General features: G+C 32.7%; 1 protein-coding gene across 1 annotated transcript in view; it reads left to right on the top strand.

The window, feature by feature from the left end:
* The window catches only part of AdoR (Adenosine receptor), a 48,178-nt gene extending 33,588 nt beyond the window's left edge, over positions 1 to 14,590 (top strand). Inside the window, exons 2-3 of the mRNA XM_074127823.1 lie at positions 9,741 to 9,952; positions 12,302 to 14,590. Coding sequence (XP_073983924.1) covers positions 9,741 to 9,952; positions 12,302 to 12,958 — 869 coding nt within the window. The 3' untranslated portion in view covers positions 12,959 to 14,590. The remainder of the gene's footprint in view (positions 1 to 9,740; positions 9,953 to 12,301) is intronic.
* Positions 14,591 to 20,780: the final 6,190 nt, after the last annotated feature.

Here is a 20,780-nt window from a genome sequence, read left to right as displayed (position 1 = left end):
CTCGGCTTGTTTTAGAAGCAGACGTGCAGAAAAAAGGGAGAAGTGTATAATAATCGCTAGTTTTACTAGAAATTCCTCTATTTCTACTTCCAGAATTCCATAGTTTAAGAGTCTAGAAGTAGATTATTTCATTGTCCGAAGCTACTATTAATTTTTTTGTATTGTAAAGAATTTGCACAATTTATTGGTTTTCTGTTCTCTAGTTTCTTCTTTGTTTGCCCTCATTTCTGTCTCAAGCAGTCTCAAAACCGCTTTGTCATCCCTGAAGATTTCTTTCTACTCTGACCAAAAAATCAACGCTGATCTGGACAAAGAAACCAACAAAGGTTGGCCAATTTTAGAAATAAAAGTTCAGAAAAAGGAAAATCTTTCTTAGTTTCCACTAGAAATTCCTTCTTTTCAACTTCCAGAAAACTATTCTTACAGCTTGGCTTGATCACACTCACATTATGTCAGCTATGCAAATACTCGTATCTTTACAAATCCCATTAATTACGCACTCTAATGTACTTTGCGTGGTGGTTGCAAAAGTTTGTCTATGGTTTTTGAAGATTCTAGGTTGTTGTAAGGATCGGTTTTTTCTTTAATTTGCTAATTCAGTGCTAAGACATATTCTTAATAATTATATTAAATGCATTGATATATTTCTATTTAAAATGGAAGTGCAGGTTAATAAAATATTCTCAGCTTTTGGAATTCTTTGGATACCAGCTACTGCAATTTGTTTTTTATTGCTTTTATCTTTCTTACAATTATATTCCTTAAAATTAAGCTTCTTACGAATTATCAAATTTAAAACATGGTGGATAGTACTGTAAAAAAAAATGCAGATAGAAAGTGGTAAATGTTATCTTTACCATGTGAGATTGTTACTGAACAGAAAAAGATATACTGGGATATAGAAAACTAAAAGTCTGGATTTTATTAATTTTAACGGGGCTTTAACTTTTAATTATTTTGATAAGAATTAATCTTTAATTTCATTCATGTCATGAATTAATTAATATCTCTTAGATCATAATACAAAAATTGGAGTTGTTAAATGAGCTTGAGTCACAAAAATCATCACTATAAATGTTCTTGTTAATCTTTAAAATAAAAGGACTTTTAATATTAATAAAAATTATACAATATAGTAAAATGAAAAATAAAACAATCTACAAGAATCTGCAGTAATTAATTTAATTTACGAAGCTTGTTTTAACCCTTTGGGTATTATACGAACAGGATTACATCTATCATATAATGTGATACATAGTTGATTCAAGTGAAATACCGGTAGAAGTGGCTTAACGTTAAGCACACTAGCAATTAATTTACTTTGAACTTTGCCACTAAAGTCTTCTGTGTAAAATCATGGCGGCAAACTATGTGAAGTTAATTTGTCTCCTTCATTGCTTACAAAACTTTTTTTTGGTTTTGTTTTAGAATTAATGACCTTTCATAAAAATACATGTTACACACATCTATCTGAATTTCCTAAAAAACATTGTTTTAATATCATTTAGATTAGTATTTAAATTAGATCTTTCATTTCTAAAATGTCTTATCAATTATTAAGAAAGTTTAGAATTTATTACAGAAAACAAAAATTACATTTCTTGTCACGTTGCAAATATTTTTCTTTGGCATGTCCATGGGGTTAGTGTTCCATTTTGTGTTATTTCTAGAAGTAAATCACTCAACATTTATCTTCTTTTCAGCACTCAATACAAACGCCTGAGGCTCCTTTTTCTACAGGATAAAATTTCAGTATTACTGTCATTGTAGTAAAGTCCATAGATCTTGGTAAAAGATAACTGTAAAGAAAACATTCTTTTTCTATTATTAATTTTGTAATGCAGGTTTTACTATGTGTAGTACTATCCAGGGTTAACATTGCAACTTAATTATTTCTTGTGTAATTAATGAAACGTTCTGCTTTTAATATTTGTTCTTTATATACATACGAGGTCTGTAAATTAAGTAATGAGTAAAGTTTTTCAAGAACCACTAAGAGTTTCTACCTCAAGGTCAAACGGTCAATCAACACTTTTACCGAGAGGTTCTTGAAAAACTTCGAAAAAGGGTCATTCGTTTGAGACCAAACATCAAGAACATCAAGGTGTTGCATCACGATAATGCTCCTTGTAACACAGCAATTTCAATAAACGAGTTTTTGGCCAGTAAAAACATTCCTGTGGCTCCTCAGCCTCCTTATTCGCCTGACTTGAGTCCTTTAGACTTTTTTCTCTTCCCGAAGTTGAAAAATCACCTCAAGGGAACTCATTTTGGGACAGTCGAAAACATTCAAACGGCTGTAACCGACCAGCTGAAGGCTATTCCAGTATCGGAGTTCGAGCACTGCTATGAGGAGTGGAAGAAACGTCTCCAGCGCAGTTTGGCTTCAGAAGGAAGTTATTTTGAAGGTGACAATATAGAATTGTAATTCTTTTTGAATAAAAAAATTTAAAAAAATCAGTCTCATTACTTAATTTACAGACCTCGTATGTAGGCAGATAAATTAATTGTTTTGTTCCTTTTGGATACCACTTTTACTGTTAAAAGCGCTTCGTATTGCGCATTCGAAGTCTTCGTAAAGACTTCTTTCTGCTTCAACTACTTGATGGAATAGATTACTCCGATCATTGAAAATTGCGAAATAGCGTTCACACCAAAAAACAAAATATTTTAAAGGAATTCTAAACATTTAAAAAAATAGTTTAGGAAATCTTACTTTCGGGGAGTGTATAGGCACGAAAAGTGGCCGACATACAAAATTTTACACACTAGGATCTTAGGCCTCTCTACTTATTTTAATGAATTTAGTTATAATCACGTGTAAAAATATGTAAAGTCAAAAACCTTGTGTAAAGGATGTTAGTTCTGAGTCAATTTTTGTGACATCATGCTATCCACATTAAAATCAAACGGTCCAAACCACTTCCAGTGATTATAACGGCAATGTAGGCAGATAATCATACTAAATTGTAATAGTAATAACACACTAACCATCCTCAAAATGGTAGTATATTCTTTCATACTCCAGAGAATGACATAATTTTTCTTTTGGATTTCAATTAAAATCCTAAGAGCTTAAATCTGTTGATGCTTTGTAGATTAAACGTAAAATTTCTTCATATTTTTATCGTTAATAAAGAAAACAGACCCAACTTTTTCGCTTAATAATTAAAAAAGAAAAATGGCGATCAGAACGACTCCTGTAGATGCAATCTTGATGTAGATTAGGTTACCTTCTTAATTGGCCACTCAGCATAAATTCTAATTAATTTTAAACTTGATCTCATTTTATGATAAAATTATCACAACTTTTTTCTTTCTTTTTCATCTTGCTGCAATTACTTTTTCTTTCTTTTTCTTTTTGTTAAAAACGGTGCTCCTGAAGGAATATTACATCGTAACTTACTACTTTATTATATGACTTAACTGATTTAACTCAAGTTAATTACCTTGTAACTAAGTGAAAAAGATTAAATAACAAAAACATTGTTTAAAAACATCACCCTACATTCTCTTGGCGCATTTTCTCCCCTTTGTTCAAAATTTTCTCACAAGTATTGATTTTTACTGAAAAAGAGTTCACTTAATACCGTTAGGAATTTGAAATGAACATTTTACAGAGAAATTAGGTATTAAAAACAGAGTGAAGCGTAACGCTTAGCTTCTCCTAAAGAGCGAAAGATTAATTGTGCCGTCGTAAAATAGTGTCTGTTGGCAACAGACTGTTTTAATCAAAAAAAAGGATGAGCAATTATTGTCAATTCCCTTTATAGTAATTTGCAATTGTTAATTAATCAGTAAAATCTTCAAAAATGATAATCTCTAGAACGAAATCTCGACAAAGATGAATAAAAACAAAATAGAATGAAGATAGCAATCATTTTTCTTCTATCCTGGATGATCTAATCAGTTCATTAAAAAAAAAGAATATTACTCTGTCACGTAAGTTTTAATATGTACAGTGAGATTTCATAGTATAGATCAGTGATGGGCAAAGCAACTCCGGCCCGCGAAAGTATTTAATCCGGCCCGCCGAGGGTCCATCGACATGGATAGTATATGGCCCGCTATAATTACGTTTTGACGGTCGAGAAGTATAAAGTAGATTCTACTTAGTAGAATAATATATGCATAACCTATAGGTGAAGCTAAACTAGCCACGTAGTTGTGTAACTACGTGTGTAATGCTGTAATGTTTTTATATTATTATAATTAAAAGCTTTAACACAAAATGCATTTTTTCTATAATTCTGGCCCTCCTCTAGAATTTCTTAAACTTTGTGGCCCCCCCATTAAAATAGATTGCCCACCACTGGTATAGATCATGAATTCTTTTATAATCATTTCTCCATTAGAAAAAATAAAAATGGTGATAAATACGCCTTTATAGGCCAAGGGGGGGCCTAGGATATCCTGAGACCACCCCATTTTACTAATTTTATCCAAATTTTGTGGCTCTTAAGCCTGTCCAAAATATATTGTATACTTCAATTTTATTGAAACAAATGAAAATTTCATGAATAAAAGTAAAGATATTTTTTCAAAAAGAATTTTAAATGTGATAGGTTTGAAATTGAATAAAATTATATTAAAATACAGTACGTAATATATAGGACTGCCGCCATTTTCATTCAAACACAGGTTTAGTTATTATTTATTTGTTTATTTACTTTGTAATATGTGAAAATAAGTATATAAAACATTTAAATGTTATTGAATATCATCAAATAATAATTTGTGAATACAAATGATCTTCTAGAGCTTTTTACTCTATCATCCTTGCGGCTCTTGTGGTAAGCTTTACTAAAATTATTTAAGAAGAAATGGCTCTCTACTTAAAATAGGTTGCCGACCCCTGTCCTAGCTTATTGTTCACCGTTTACTGAAGATACGCATGTACAGAGACCGAGTACCAGAATGGTGTAATATTAAAAATGATTGACGGACAGAGAAATATGGATGCACCAGTGTTGCAATAAATGAATGGTAATGCTGGCATGATGAAGTAACCTGCTCTTCGTTGAATGAACATCAGGAAACATAAGTTAGCGCGTTATATACGAGGGGGTACCCAAAAATAACCGGAATTGCGTTGCCGCGCATAGAGCTTATGTAGTACGCATTTCTGCCGCTAGACGTGTATAGCGCAATTCCTTGCTAGTTCAGTCCTGCCTGTGTTGTCTGCCTGGCTTGTTCTGTTCATCTGCAGTGATTGTTTTTACCAGCGCTGTTTTGTTCTTTTTTCGTTTTTTATGATGGCAAGTTTAAGTGAACAACGTGCAGCTCTGAAATTTTGTTTTCTACTCGGCAAAAATGCTGCTGAAAGTGTTTTAATGTTGAAAACAGCTAACAAAGATGACGCTATGGGAAAAACTCAAGTATACGAGTGGTTTACTCGGTTTAAAAATGGCGACATGTCGATTGATGACAAACCTCGTTCTGGACGTCCATCAACTGCCCGAATCGACGAAAATGTTGAAAAAATTCGAGAGCTGGTGTTCACAGACCGTCGACAGACAATTGATCAACTGTCAGAGAGTAGTGGGTTATCTTGGAGCTCGGTTCAGCGAATTTTAACGGAAGATTTGGGGATGAAAAGGGTTGCTGCCAAGTTTGTTCCTCGAGTTCTGACTGACAATCAAAAAGAACATCGAGTTGAAACATGTCGTGCTTTGAAACAACAGCTTGAAACTGATCCAGACTTTCTGTCAAAGGTCATTACTGGTGATGAGTCATGGTGCTATGGTTATGACCCAGAAACAAAGCAACAGTCGAGCCAATGGAAGACGTCATCTTCACCCCGACCAAAAAAATGTCGTCAAGTCAAGTCAAACATCAAAACAATGCTGATTTGCTTTTTTGATGCCAAAGGCGTAGTCCATTCAGAGTTTGTCCCCCCAGGTCAAACCGTCAATCAAACCTTGTATTTGGAAGTTTTGAAAAGATTGCGCAATAGTGTTCGCCAAAAAAGACCCGATTTGTGGCAAACAGGAGACTGGTTCTTCCACCACGACAATGCACCTGCACACACAGCCATCTCTGTTACACAGTTTTTGGCTAAAAATGGCATGGTTCCGCTGCCCCACGCACCTTACTCGCCTGACCTGGCTCCGTGCGACTTTTTCTTATTTCCACGCATGAAAAAGGGCATGAAAGGTCACCGATTTGACAACATTGAAGAGGTCAAGAAAAAAACGAAGAAGGAGCTGTCAGCCATTTCTAAAGATGACTACAAAAAATGTTTCGAACAGTGGAAGCACCGGTGGGACAAATGTATTAGTTGTAATGGAGAGTATTTTGAAGGGGATAAGGTTGTTCTGTAAAAAATTTGTAAATAAATAGCTTTTAAAAAATAATTCCGGTTTTTTTTGGGTACCCCCTCGTAGCTGTCCGATATAAAGCAAAGTCTGCCTATAAACTTAGTTCTAACCCTTTATAAGACGTCTGAAACTGTGGATTTGTAGGGCTGTTTTGTACTGATAGTTAAATCCTTAAGGAGTAGATCCTAGAGAAACTTATTTCTTTCTTTTTCTATTCTTACATTTTCTGTTTATCTTCTTAATACCATTACTTGGTTTAAAACAAAAAACTATTCTTTCATTGAGACCTGTATTGCAGTTGCATTGAGATTCATACTACTTTCAAGTCATTAACCCTAATAATTAGCAAATTGGTTTGTATTTTTTTTTCGGTGATCACACTATCAACGATGTTTACATTTCTTTTAAATATATGTTCTGACATAGAATTAAGGTTATACACGACAATTATCAATAATTCTTATTTGTTTGTTTAACAGAAATAGAATTTCCAACTTCTTAAGTTGATTAGCTATTGTTTCTTAATTATGTATTAATTTGGTAATTAGGAGATTTTATTGATCTTTTTATGGGTAATAAATAAATAAAACCGGTTAATCAACGCCATACAAACGATGAAAGTGATAAAACTGAAGTGATGAAGAGCTAGCTGGTGGTTGAGGAGAATACTTGATCGCTTTATGGAGGTAGTAAAAGATTTATTAATCTCTACTTCCTTTTTATATACTCTATATATAATATATTTGGTACGATATGTATCGAGCTTTAGATTTAGTTTTATTTGAAGATTACATAATTAGAAGATTTTTACTCCTAACTTTTTTTAAAATAATTAAAACAGCTTTCGGAATGTACATTATTACTATTACTACAAACATTTTAATACACTAGGGTTTTAAAAAAAGGTTAAGTCCAGCCTTTGTGAAATCTAATGCTTCGAAGGAATCGTGTATGGTTGAATAAAATAATTAGCACAAGCGTAGCAGATTAAAGAAGAATTGGATGAAATATGTAATAAGATGCTTCTTTTTTGGTCAATGGTTCCTCTGTTTCCGCAGGATCAAGCGTAGAGATAACTTTACAAATAAATTAAATAACAAAACACTAGTAATTAGGATTGGGTAAACACCGCAGTTAATTGGGGAAAACAATGTGAGACTTGTATGCAAGGCTAACGCATTCGACATTGTCTGGAATGTCAGCCAGCATGCCAACCTAACTTGCTAGAACGGTCATGAATCCTTGCATTTGGAATCTAGTTTAATAAATTACAATTTGAAAATGCAATTAAATCCACAGTAATAGATTATAAAGCTGATTTTATCTTTTTTCGTTTCAGTACCTCATACTTCAACAATTCCAACGTTTCCCAAAAGTTTATTGTGTAACAGCAAACGTAATTGAAGTCAAATTCTCTTCTATCAAATTGATGAACGATTAAAGTAGAAAACCGGTCAGGAATACATACGCTGCAACGGATAAAATATCGAAATTGTAATTTAATTTCTAGTTCAGTTTGATTTGTTTATACGGACTATATTTTTAAGGAACATCATACATCATCATAGGTAATGCAATATGCGGCCTGAAATAGAGGCTAGTCTACTTTCCTCTCTGCAATTGCAGCGGAATATATCATGTACGAGGTGTGGCTATTAACTAACGAGACTGATGCTGCTATAGAAGAAGAACTATGCATGCGCCAAATCTTAACGACCGACAGCTGTGCAGCGTAAAGCCTTCTCTTTCGATTGCAGCGCCTCACGTGTTTGTAGAGAAATCTGTCTGACCGGAACCGTCGTTTGTGTAAGAGGTGTTAATTTCGTATTGCCGAAAACATGATACTACACATATAGTAGAGGAACGAATTGTCGTGAAATTTCGCATGAAACTGGGTAAAACTGCTACTGAAACTTATCTTTTATTAAAAGAAGTTTATGGCGATGAATGTTTATCACGTGCACGATTTTTTGAGTGGTTCAAGTGTTTCCAAGATGGCCGAGAAGACGTCGGAGATGATTACCGTCCGGGTCGCCCTTCCACGTCAAAAACGGATGAAAATATCGATTGTAATTACAGTAAAAGCTCTTTATTCACGGGGTATATGTTCCATAAATATGCCGCGAATACAGAAACCGTAAATACGGAATGGTAATTTATATGGGATTATAGGGGATACGTTCCTAGCTGACAAAATAAAAAAAAAAACTAATATATAAAAAAATCAATTTAATTGAAGTTTTTGAAGATTTTGATTAATTATCTTAAGGCTTAGGCAATGGTTTGAAGAATTTAGTAATTTTCTCTTGCTTGGCAGTTTTTAAAAGCTTTTGTTTGCAGTCAAAGTTTGAACTTGCCACTACAACTACCATCAGGTTCTTTAAAATGAGCGTAAAGATACTTTGCCTTCACCCGGACCATTGGACCACTCAGGGGCACCCTTTTTTGATTGCGGTCTTCGATCCATAATGGCAACGCCACTTCCATTTTTTCTATTGCTGGATCACGAACAATTGCTTTCATTCTGTGCGTTTACATTCTCAAAAACACCGATCGCGGCGAAGGCGGCTTATGTCAAAGTCCTCGGCGATATCATTTAACAACATACTTTAGGCAAAGTTGTAATAAGATCTATTTTACTTTTTTTATTAGTCCATTTGACGGCATTTACAAAGGATATTGGGTTGGATACCTATTGGAATCCTTTTATTATCATAGTGTACTTCCGCGAATATAGGAATTGGGTCGAATTTTTTTAATCCGCGAATAGTGAAAACGCGAATGAAGGAAGCGCGAATAAGGAGCTTTTACTATAATCAACATTACTACCGTGAGGTGTTTGCTCAACTCCGTGAAAGAGTAAGGAAAAAACGACCCGATTTGTGGAAGTACAAGTCATGGGGTTCTCCATCAAGACAACGCGCCTGCTCACACTGCATTGTCTGTCAAATACGTTTCTAGCCAAGTACAACATCCTAGTTTTAGGCCATCCACCTTATTCGCCTGACCTGGCCCCCTGTGACTTTTATCTGTTCCCCAAAGTCAAATTTGCATTAAAAGGAACACGATTTCAGTCTCCGTTGAAGCTGAGAAAGAACACGCGGCACGCGTCATGCAGGAGCTGACAGAAAAGGACTTCCAGCATTGTTTCGAACAATGGTAAATTCGTATGGAGCGTTGTAGGGATAGGGGAGGGATGTATATTGAAGGTGATAATAACTAAATATGTATAAATTTAAAATAAAATGTTTTACAGCTATAGTCTCGTTATTTAATAGCCACACCTCGTACGCCACAAATATTTCGATTATCTCTCAATTTCGAAAGTTGATGTGATCGTTACCCTTTTTTTTCCTTAAAGAGAAGATCAAGAATGAAATAAATGGAGTAAATATGTCAATTCAAATTATATTTTTACAGGTATAATATGCGCCTGCTGGGTAGCAGGATCAGCAGTCGGATTTTTGCCACTACTCGGATGGAATAGAGGTATGCCCGTGGACTCTCAGTGTATCTTCACTCGAGTTATGGACTATAATTTTCTGGTCTTCCTCTATTTAGCAACAATTGTCTTTCCAGCACTACTCATGGGAGCTTTTTATGCTCACATTTATTCTGTTGTTCTTAAACAGGTAAGTAATTATTAATCTTGATTTATACTCGTATTATTTCTTTTTACAAGGAAGTTAATTTTGGATCTCTTGCTCATCATTAAAAATATAATACCACAAAAACATTTATAGTAATCTAAAGAATAAAACGTTTATAGAACTTTATTGTAAAAATTTGATTAAAACAGATCATCCTCAGTTAAGTAGAAAGAGATACTTAGAATAAGTTGGTTATTGAACTTAGGGGTTAAATAAATATTTTCGTACCAAGCGATAAAATTCGGTTCTTTATGCAACTGTGAAGAAAATGAGGTTACTTTTCATTTTGTTGCCGAATGCCTTAATCTTATTGAATGTTGGTGGAGATATTTAAAAAGTAAAAAATAAAACGATTGGTTTAGAAGAATTTATAATACTCTAACATTTCTTTCGTTTAAAATAATCACTAAAATACGAGGGTCGTTTGAAAAGTCCGTGCAAAGTCAGAGAGATAGCACTACTGGCGCGTATCGAGGTTATGTTTAGTTAGTAGCATCTCTTGGAAGAACACACACCAAGTTTCAGCCAGATCGGTCTATTTCTTTGTGTTTGGCATTCGTTTGAATCGAGGAAGTCGAGTGATTTTCAAAAAATGGACGAAAAAGAATTTCGTGTGTTGATTAAACACTACTTTATGAAAGGCAAAACGCCTCAGGAGACTAAAGAGAAGCTTGATAAACATTATGGTGACTCTGCACCTTCGATTAGAACAGTTTATAAGTGGTTTCAAAATTTTCGGAGTGGCCATATGGGCACAAGTGACGCTGAACGTTCTGGACGCCCTGTTGAGGTTACTACTCCAGAAATCATTGATAAAATCCATGATATGGTGATGGATGACAGAAGAGTGAAGGTGCGTGAGATTGCTAGTGCTGTGGGCATCTCGAATGAACGGGTACATAACATTTTGCATCAACATTTGGACATGACAAAGCTATCCGCAAGATGGGTGCCGCTATTGCTCACGCTTGACCAAAAACGAAATCGTGTGAAGTGTTGCAAGGACGGTTTGCAGCTGTTCCAGAAGAATCCGCAGGACTTTAAGCGTCGTTTCGTCACTGTGGATGAAACATGGATACATCACTACACTCCTGAGACCAAAGAACAATCTAAACAATGGGTTATCAAGGGGGAATCTGCGCCAAAAAAGGCGAAGACCGTTCCTTCGGCCGGAAAGATTATGGCGACTGTCTTTTGGGATTCGCAAGGAATAATCCTCATCGACTATCTGGAAAAGGGTAAATCTATTACAGGTGCATATTATTCATCGTTATTGGACCGTTTGAAAACCGAGCTGCAAGAAAAACGCCCACGATTGGCCCACAAAAAAGTCCTTTTCCATCACGACAACGCACCAGCTCACACCTCAGCAGTTGTGGTCGCAAAATTAATGGAAATAGGGTTCCAACTCGTTTCACATCCCCCCTATTCTCCAGACTTGGCTCCCTCGGACTACTATTTGTTCCCCAATATGAAGAAATGGATGGATTTTATTCAAACGAGGAGGTGATTGCAGAAACGAATGGCTATTTTTCAGACTTGGACACATCCTATTATTCGGAAGGGATCAACAAACTAGAGCAGCGTTGGACGAAGTGTATAAGCCTAAAAGGAGACTATGTTGAAAAATAAAAAAGGTTTACCCCAAAAAATTAAGTAGTTTTTATTTTTGCACGGACTTTTCAAACGACCCTCGTAAGTGTAGGTTTTTTTAGTAGTAGTAGACTGTAACTCTAAATCAGGAGTACTTCATTAAGTTGTAAAAGGGCCCTGAACTATATACATATAATAAGTACTTTTCTCCCAAAATTAAGAGCAATTCCTTCATTGTACTAAGAAGAAGAGAACATGAGTATTTAGTATTTCTAATGTTTCCTCTTGATCTGTACAAAAATAACACAATTTTGCTTATTATAAATTCACAAAAGTCTATTTGACAAATTTTCATCAAAACCTTGCATAATTAAAGTATTTTAAAATAAAGTCTATGATTTCAAAAGCTAGGCCTCGAATCATAGGGAAGAGGTTTGTTCTTCCCACAGTGGTTGGCTTGTAAACATAATTCAACAAAGATCTAGAAAGGGAACTCGCTGTGGTAGAGGAAGTTAAGGGTTATTTCGATGTTAATACACAGTTCTGATACCGATAGTGTTAGTTAAATATGCGTGGAAAATTCGTTGTTTGGAAAAAAGTGTCTCAAGTGATAATTGTAAGTTGTAGAAATGTTCAAAACATCAAAATTTACCGCGCACTATTGTTTAAGCTTCTTCCAATAGGTGCGCTCTCTGTTTATACTTTTGACCTATAATTAAGTGATTTATTTGTTGTCAGTTAAAACAGATGGTGACGGTGAATGGTATGGCCGGAGGATCGATGCTACGAGTACTAGGAGCTGCAAGGAAACGAGACGTTAAAGCAACTAAAAATCTCTCCATCATAGTATTTTTCTTTATATTTTGTTGGTTTCCATTGTATACAATAAACTTTGTACAAGCCTTCTGCACAGAATGTCATGTACCACCTTTGGCGATGAACTCATGTATTATATTGTCGCATTTAAATTCCGCTGGTAATCCATTATTGTACGCTTACCATCTAACAGACTTCCGTGCAGCATTACGCTCGCTGCTCTTAGGTACTCCGGCTGATCAAAAACAGGCTACACAATCCTTGACCCAAAGACATCGTCATCATGGTCACATTGTTTACAAAATACCAAACAACACGCCAAAAATGCCGCATAAAATCTTTGACCTGGACACGGCCGGTGATGGCGCAAAGACAGCATTGAACGGCGGCACGCGTTGTGTTAGTATTGTTGTGGGTGCAAATAAAACTGAAGAACTGCATGGTAAATTAGTGGCTTTAATGTCTGCCACACAATGGGAATCTGCCACTGCGTGGACAAATGGCAAAATTTGTCGTTTCCATGCACATTCTAGTCCGCCATCGCCGACAAAACCTCATATTATACTAGATCCAACATGAACACTTGCTAAGCATAGCAAATTTACTTTTATTTTTGACTAAGTACAGTACATATAAGGTATAAAACAGCAAAGTTTTTTTATTTTTATTATTATTTGTTTTTTCTTTGCTATCTGAAATTCTACTTTATTTCAAATCAGACACTAGTTATGTGCATTATTCTACCGAAATGTTGTATCGAAAGTTACAAAATGCATCCGAAAGTGCTACAAAAAGTAAGTCGCACCAATCACCAATCTTAGGTCCTTGTAAACACAGTCCTCAAATTAAATACCATATCAATGTGAAGCAAGATATTACAGAAAACAAAAAACAAAATATCTCTGGTGTGAATAAAATTATACGCAACATTATGTTGTATTAGCATTCAATTAAGCTGTACACTGTAAAAGAAGTTTAAAATGGCCTGAATTTAGATTTAAAATTAAATAAATGATTTTATTCTCTATTTTATTTATTTGCAACGATATTATATTTACAAAAAGTGACACCAGGTCTGTTTGGTATGTTTATTTGATAAATATTATATACTTTATTCTTTAATGAATGAGATTTTTCCTTCATTCCTCTTTGTTAGGTGCGAAGACAAAATAAAAGACTGTAATTAGTTATTTCTTAAGTAAATCTCGTTTTCTTTTAATTAGTTCTCCTTGCTGTGTTTTACTAATTCAAGTATCAAATGTAAATAGAGTTTAATATGTAACTGTTCTGTTGAAGATTTTTTAAAGAATTGAATACATATATATAAGGTATATGTAAAGTATATTTTACTGTTGCATTGGCCCAATTTTTAGTAATAATTGGATGAAGTTGAGAGAAGCTTCAAAACAAAAAATGTATCAAATTACATCTTTCAGGTATTGTAAAGTCATATGCACAATGGCCAACAAGGTGTCCAATTATTGTGGTGGCTCTGCTTGATCTATTTTTTGTAATATAGTAGTTTATATCTGTGCAAATTGACTTGGCAGTATACAAGTATAGTTATGTACAGTTAGACTCATTAGCACATCTAATTACTACTTAGTGAATTTCTGAAGATACTACAAGTTGAGATGACATTTTTGGAGTGGAGAATAAGATAAGCCAAATCTCAGAAATAGTTTAATAAACATAGTGGTAAAAACTTAACCAACCTAAAATTGATTCTTTTCTGTGGCTTTGGTTTCACATTTTTCTTATTAAAGCAGGCCTTAGTTTCCACAGAGGATTTCTTAATTCCTAAGCTATACTTTCAGTTATTATTTCAGCAACCTTTCCAACTTCTCTATTCTCGAAATCAATGCTCACAGCTCGAAATTTCCTGAGTAGTAATTATTTTAATGCGACGAAGGTTTTCTCGTACAGTAGACTTTAATGTATACCTCCGTTCTTGCTCTCTTTTGCTTCAAGATCATGACACACTTAGCTCTGTAATCCACTCCCTGAGTCCATGAAAAATTTGCTATCAAAAACCAGAAATAAAAAAAAAAAAAACTATTTAGCTGTATTTAAGAATATGTCTTCCTGGAACTGATTAAAAAATCTTTTAGAGTTATGGACAATAAATTTTCATGAAATCATTAAAACATTCAGAATTCAGTTTAGAGTTGTAAGTTTCTATTAAAAAAAAAAATGATGTTTAAAGATAGATGTACATTAGTTTTATTTAAATTTGCAATGGACTTCATTTATGTAAATTATTCTCCGTCAAATATCATCTTCACATTTAATAAAAATAAAATGAAACCAAGTTTGTTAACTGGTGATCTTCAAGCAACAAAAATATTTGGAAAAAAGAAAGTGAAAATGAAAAATTCACAATTTTATTATTAATAACCTGAACCAATCTGATTTATGGAACAAGAACTGTCCAAATGTTGTGATTAAAGGTAGTTCTAAACACTCATTCCTCAGTTCTTATGATGATAGTAAATAAGTAAAATTATCTTTCATTTTGTACATTATAGTTAAGGAAATTAAATGAGTTAATTTCTTTATTCTTTGATGAAACAGTACTCTTTAGTTATCAAACGAGTATACCTCAAAAAACTAGTCGTTAAAACTTCACTTTTTTAAACATTTCCTTAGTTTGCATTTCAACCAATAAGGTGTAAAATATTTATTTGATACTTTTTGCCATGATAAAAATGTTCTCAAACCGAAAAGGTTGTTTATGTTATTCATTCAATTGAAATGTAATGTAAAGCGGAATTCTTTTTTTAATTATTAATTTAATTTTGTGTAATTTATTACTAAAAAAGAGTAAATCCATTCCAATTTTAGTTAGTTTTTATGAAGTAATAAGATTCTCCATTATATATTTTTGTAAATATGTATACAAATTTGCATGTATGTAAAACTACTTTATTTTTGTAAGAATAAGACCATTAATTGTAAATTTTGCTTCTTAGGGCTATTACAGTATTTATTGTGTTGACTCGTATTTTTTTTTAAATGCACTATCAGTGTTAAGTACTGTAAAGTAATTGTATTGTAATTCTTAACGGGGAAACTAAGTTAAACGCTAAAGTATTAAGTAGATTGCCGTATATATGATATTTCTAAAAAAATTAATGAAGCTCCATTATTTAAAGAAATTTTTCATACTAATGGGAATTTTTGCTGTAAATGTAAAACATTTTCAACAAAAAAGAAAAAATATTGCTAATCTAACGTATACTGTTATGTATGTCTATTTCTAGTCACAATAAAGAACAAAAAACCTAGTCAATAAATTAGTCTCTCTTTTTATTTACATCTAACTAGACTATTGGAAATCTGCCTAGTTAGTCTATTTTTCTTTACCTTAAAGAAGATCCAGTTTTCCTGACATTAACTAGAACATGTATGGAATGGACAAAATGTTTTGAAGTTGGCCCCCATATTCTGTCTCAACTGTGTAAAAACAAGTCAGTTTTAAATGCAAGAATTTTGTGTTTTGTCAAATTAGAATTATTTTTCAAGTTTATTCAAACAACCGTACTTATGAGGAAAGAAACTTTAAACAAGAAAGTAAGTTCAGTACAACTGCATGAAGTGTACGGAAAGAGTAATAGAATATACCAATTATAATTCAACTAAAACTAATACAAAAATCTATTTTATTATATATAATAAATGAAACAATAGTAATTATTAATGCTTACAAAAAATAAAAATAAATTATGATGCATTTAATGGTACATAGAACGCAATATACCAGATTGTAACTTCATACATTAAGCATAGTAAATAAACCGTATCTGGAGTAAAAGTTGAAATCTGATTCTGTGGTTAGAACCCAGTTAGAACTTCCTTAACAAACTGCCCTTTCATGTACTCCCACAATTTCTCAATGGGCTCGCTGGCTGTGTGGATTTCCATTTGATTTATACGACATGTGATCCCTTTCATATAAATGTAAACTCTCTTCGTACTAGCCTACAAATTTTATCTAAAACCTTCTCATATTCCAGTCTGCATATTATAACTTTTTTTTTTTATTTATTTAAATACGTGTATATATACTTTTAAATAAACCTAAGAAAAAAAAACTAGTAGTAATTTTAACATTAAACCCATGATATAATGTTTCCCTTCTTTTATTTCGTTCTTAATCCATTCCATGATATTCTTAGAATCCTACCACTTTTCATTCCCAATACTTTCTGAAATTCACAGAAGCATTCAGCCTTCCTTCTCACTACATTTGTTTTCCTTCACGCAGGATTTCTTTATCTTTAATACTTATTTCTGAAAAAAAAATAGTTTCCTAAAATATATAATCTGTAACAACAAATATTAAAAATATATGCAAAAATAAAAATACAAAATATTTAAAAATCAAATTCAAGTAGCAATAAAAGAGAAACTTGACCCATGATCATTCATTTAATGAACATGTTAAAACATTAGTAATATTAGGACCGATTAAGGAAGTGAATATATCGTATGTTGGCCTAAATATTTTAATATTAGCGACTTTAAAGACTAAAGATAAAATAAAAAATAGAAATGTAATCAGATGAGTTTGAACAACAATGATTTTTACAGTGAACAAAAGTTGCTTTTTACTTTACACTTCATCTCATTTGATTACATTTCTATTTTTTGATGTTCAAACTTGTGTAAATAACAAAATATTAATCTTAAAATTAAACAAAAACAGATTTTAGATGAATTCATTATTTAATAACAAATTAAAAAGTTTTAGAAAAGCAGAATTATTTTGTTTCTAATATTTGGCACCAGATGTTAGCACCTACAAAACCAAACATATAAGTTATTTCTTAATATAAAATGTTTTGGTAAAACATTGTTGTATAAAAAGTAATGATGAATTTGAATAGATTTTATGCTCAAAAATATTTGGACTTCTTTAAATAATTAAATAGAAAAACCTTGCGTTTAAATGTACACTAAAGCAACTAAAATACTTTATAGTTGACAGATCTGTATCAGATAGTATTTGCACTTTATAAATAGAAAGCTAATCTAAACTTTAAGGAAAGATATCAATGATGTACCATCTGTGTTTTTATGTTTTCTGTTCCACAAGGAGCGTGACTCGTAGTAGTATCAAGTTCTGGTAACTACAGAACAAATTTTAATTCTGTACAAAAGAGAACAAATCTCTCAGATGGCGACTGACTGTGCTCGACTCACACCATAGATAGCTTCCCATAATACCCGTACACTCCTTTATCTAAAACTGCCTGCTGAAACTTCTCTTCCAAACAGATTATCAGCCTAACCCACTCTACCACTTATTAGCCACCTATCTTACTTCTATTCCCTACAGAAACAAATCAATTGAGCAGACCCTTATCTTATTTTCTCTTCTAGCTGTAGGTTTTTCTATAATTTTTCCCTGTAAATAATACAATGGTTCCATTCTAAGCATTACCCAAACTAAATGAAAATAAATGTTATAATGTAAATACGTTGGTACTTTATTATTTTTGTAAGTATTGAATATATTTTGTCATAAACTTTTGAGCCATCTCAATTACACCATAAATGCACTTTTAAGAGGAATTCTGCCATCACTTCAACTGCCTCAAAATTGATTTTTCTCTGACGATGTTTCAATAAAGGCATTAGAGCTACAACAAACCAACAAATAACGTTTAAAGAAAATTGAACTTACAGTAATTTTCGATGCTTACAAAAAAAAGCGTGGCCTGGAATGCAATGCAATTGCTAATCACTTTTTCGTACCAAGAATCTTTGAGAGTTATAAAGTATAAATGTTTTTCTTTGCAGCGAAGTGCTTAAGTAAAAATCGTTTTTCCACCATATGAAAAACTCCCAAATTAATCCTGTACTTAATGTTAATTCATGTACTTCAATCTTGGGTATTATTTTCTGTGAAAAATGAAATAAGACTAATAATCAACTGAATGACAACTTAACATGTTTATGTATAATTTAAACAAAAGATTTTAAACATTTTTGCTTTCTTTTTTTTGAAAGAAAAGCTTATGAGAAAATTGCGGAAAATAACTTCAGAATTTGATTTTTAAATGTATTCGCAGAAAATCATTATAAAATTTGTTATCTAACTCAGGCAAATTCGAAGTAATATGTTTTATATTTTTAGTTATTTATTTCCATTAGGAAAATGCTATTACGTGAAAGTAGCGGTTATGGTACCTGCTATATATTAACATAATTATTCAACAAGCATAATTCAGTGAAATTTTTGAATATTGACCAGCTAATATTGAAATATACTTTCTAAAGGTGGATAATTTATACTTCTAAGTGAGTAGAAATTTCTTTTTGTTTGGATAAAAACTTGGAAAATACTAATTGTTTGCTGAGTGATATTTTTACTTAGAATCTATTAATTTGTTACACTCGGGTAATCTGAAGTACAAACATGTGTTTTAAAATTGCTTATGAACGAACTTCTTATTTACATAGTCTTTTCTGCTTATCTTAACCTCTAGAATGGAGCTTAAATTTAATAAATGATAAGTGCTAAATGAATAAAATTATTCAAAAGACGAGAATCCATTTTAGTAATCTATCTTAAGAGAGTAAGCAGTATTGCATTAAGATCAAATTTAATAAAAATAAGTAATATGTCGGTCAGTCACTTAATATTTTATAAAAATGTTAATTAATGATAATTAAAAGTTGGTCATCACTAAATTAATATTTTACATTTACTGAACGTTTAATAGAATTCATAAAAAGCATGCTTAATCAATGCAACCTTGTTTGATTTTTTAACCCAAATTGGGATCAATCTAGTAAACTAGGATCACGGAATTATAACAGTAAAGTTCTTAACACACCACTCTTAGAGCAGGTTTTCAAAGTTCGTTTGTTTTGGGTGCAGCAAATTGAAATTAAGGGGATTACTTTTTTTGGTGCCGATTTTAAAATCAGAGGTATCTCCTTCAAACATCCTGGACGTTTATTATTATATTGCCGCTGGTGTAAAAAGAAAATTAAGAGCATCTAGGCGCTCTTCTTGATCTAACTGAGGTACCTTCTGAGAGAAGAGTCGAAGCTAGAACAAAATGGAATGATATCAACAAAAGTTTGCTTAAAATTTGAAGTTATGAAAATGAAAGTTAGTTTGATTGCAGTACTGCATTAGAGAAAGAGTTAAAGGTTTTTTGTAAACCGAAGTACTTCAATAAAAAGGCACCTGAATTTCAATACTAATGCACTATCAACTCGTAAAGTCACTATATTCCTCTTCTTCATAAAACAGTCAGCGATAGTGTGGTCTATTTCTGAATTAATCTTTATGTCCAGTAAGGCGGTGCGGAGTTTGTGGTTGAATAACGAACTCATGAAATGTAAATTTGTGAATAGTTAAATCCATTAGAGCGAAGATCCCGTGCGTAGGAACTCCGGAGCAAACCGTTTCCAAGAGCTACTATACACCTATATCGGTCACTGGCTTGGCCGTTATTCCTTCAAATAATATTACCTTAAACTATCAGTTCCTACGTGCACATGAACTTTTCTGTTTACATTAGGATTACTTACTCTTTGCCAGTTTTAGAATTATAAAGTGATTAAGATAAAATAGCAAAATTCAATTAAAATCCTTGACAAGTTACTAATAATAATAATGATAATTTTTAATCTGATTAACCCAACTTATCATGAACGTACCAAACATGAATACCAAAAACTGTAACATTTCTGGAAAAACTCAAATTTCAGGCATTTACAGCGATATTTTAGAAAAAACGAATAACATTTCTATGTTTCCGCAGGATCGGATAAAGTTTCCATTACTCTTATTTCTCTGAAAGTGAATCAAGTCTGGATAAAACTTAGTAGCTAGTTGTAGAGTAGCTCCTAGAACCAATGTAGTCAGGATGTACCTTAAGAAGAGCCTAGCACAGAAGAAACTTAATTTTGTCTTGATTAGCTCAGTCGGCTATATATAAGTTAGTGGAAGCAAGAAATGATGGAATGTTCTTTGTTCCAATCACCTGCTTTATAGCAACTAACTTCAAATTCCAATGCAATTAATATTATGTAACATTGTTACATTTTAAGTAAACATAATATATATCCGTGTACATTGATGCTGTTAACTATTACATCAAAAAGTTGTAGGAACTGTATTTTATTAAATGAACGTTCGGCACTTACGCATGTTACTTACATGAACCCACTTTTCCTAAAATCTCTTTGCACAAAACCATCCGTATAAATTCCTCAATGAACTCTCTTGAAACGGTTGGTGATCGCTTCTCAGTTCAGTCTCTCTTGAATTTATTACCTTCTCCTCTATTGTTTTCTTCTAGCAAATTCTGGACACTTTTACTTTAGCTAGGAGCGTTATTAGAATTTGATAAAACCTAAGGGCCCTAATAATTTCGGT

This window comes from Rhodnius prolixus, unplaced genomic scaffold (assembly GCF_049639745.1).
Source record: "Rhodnius prolixus isolate KJV_2025 unplaced genomic scaffold, Rpr scaffold_9, whole genome shotgun sequence".
NCBI classification, from domain to species: Eukaryota; Metazoa; Arthropoda; class Insecta; order Hemiptera; family Reduviidae; genus Rhodnius; species Rhodnius prolixus.
This window is presented reverse-complemented; position numbering and strand designations above follow the sequence as displayed.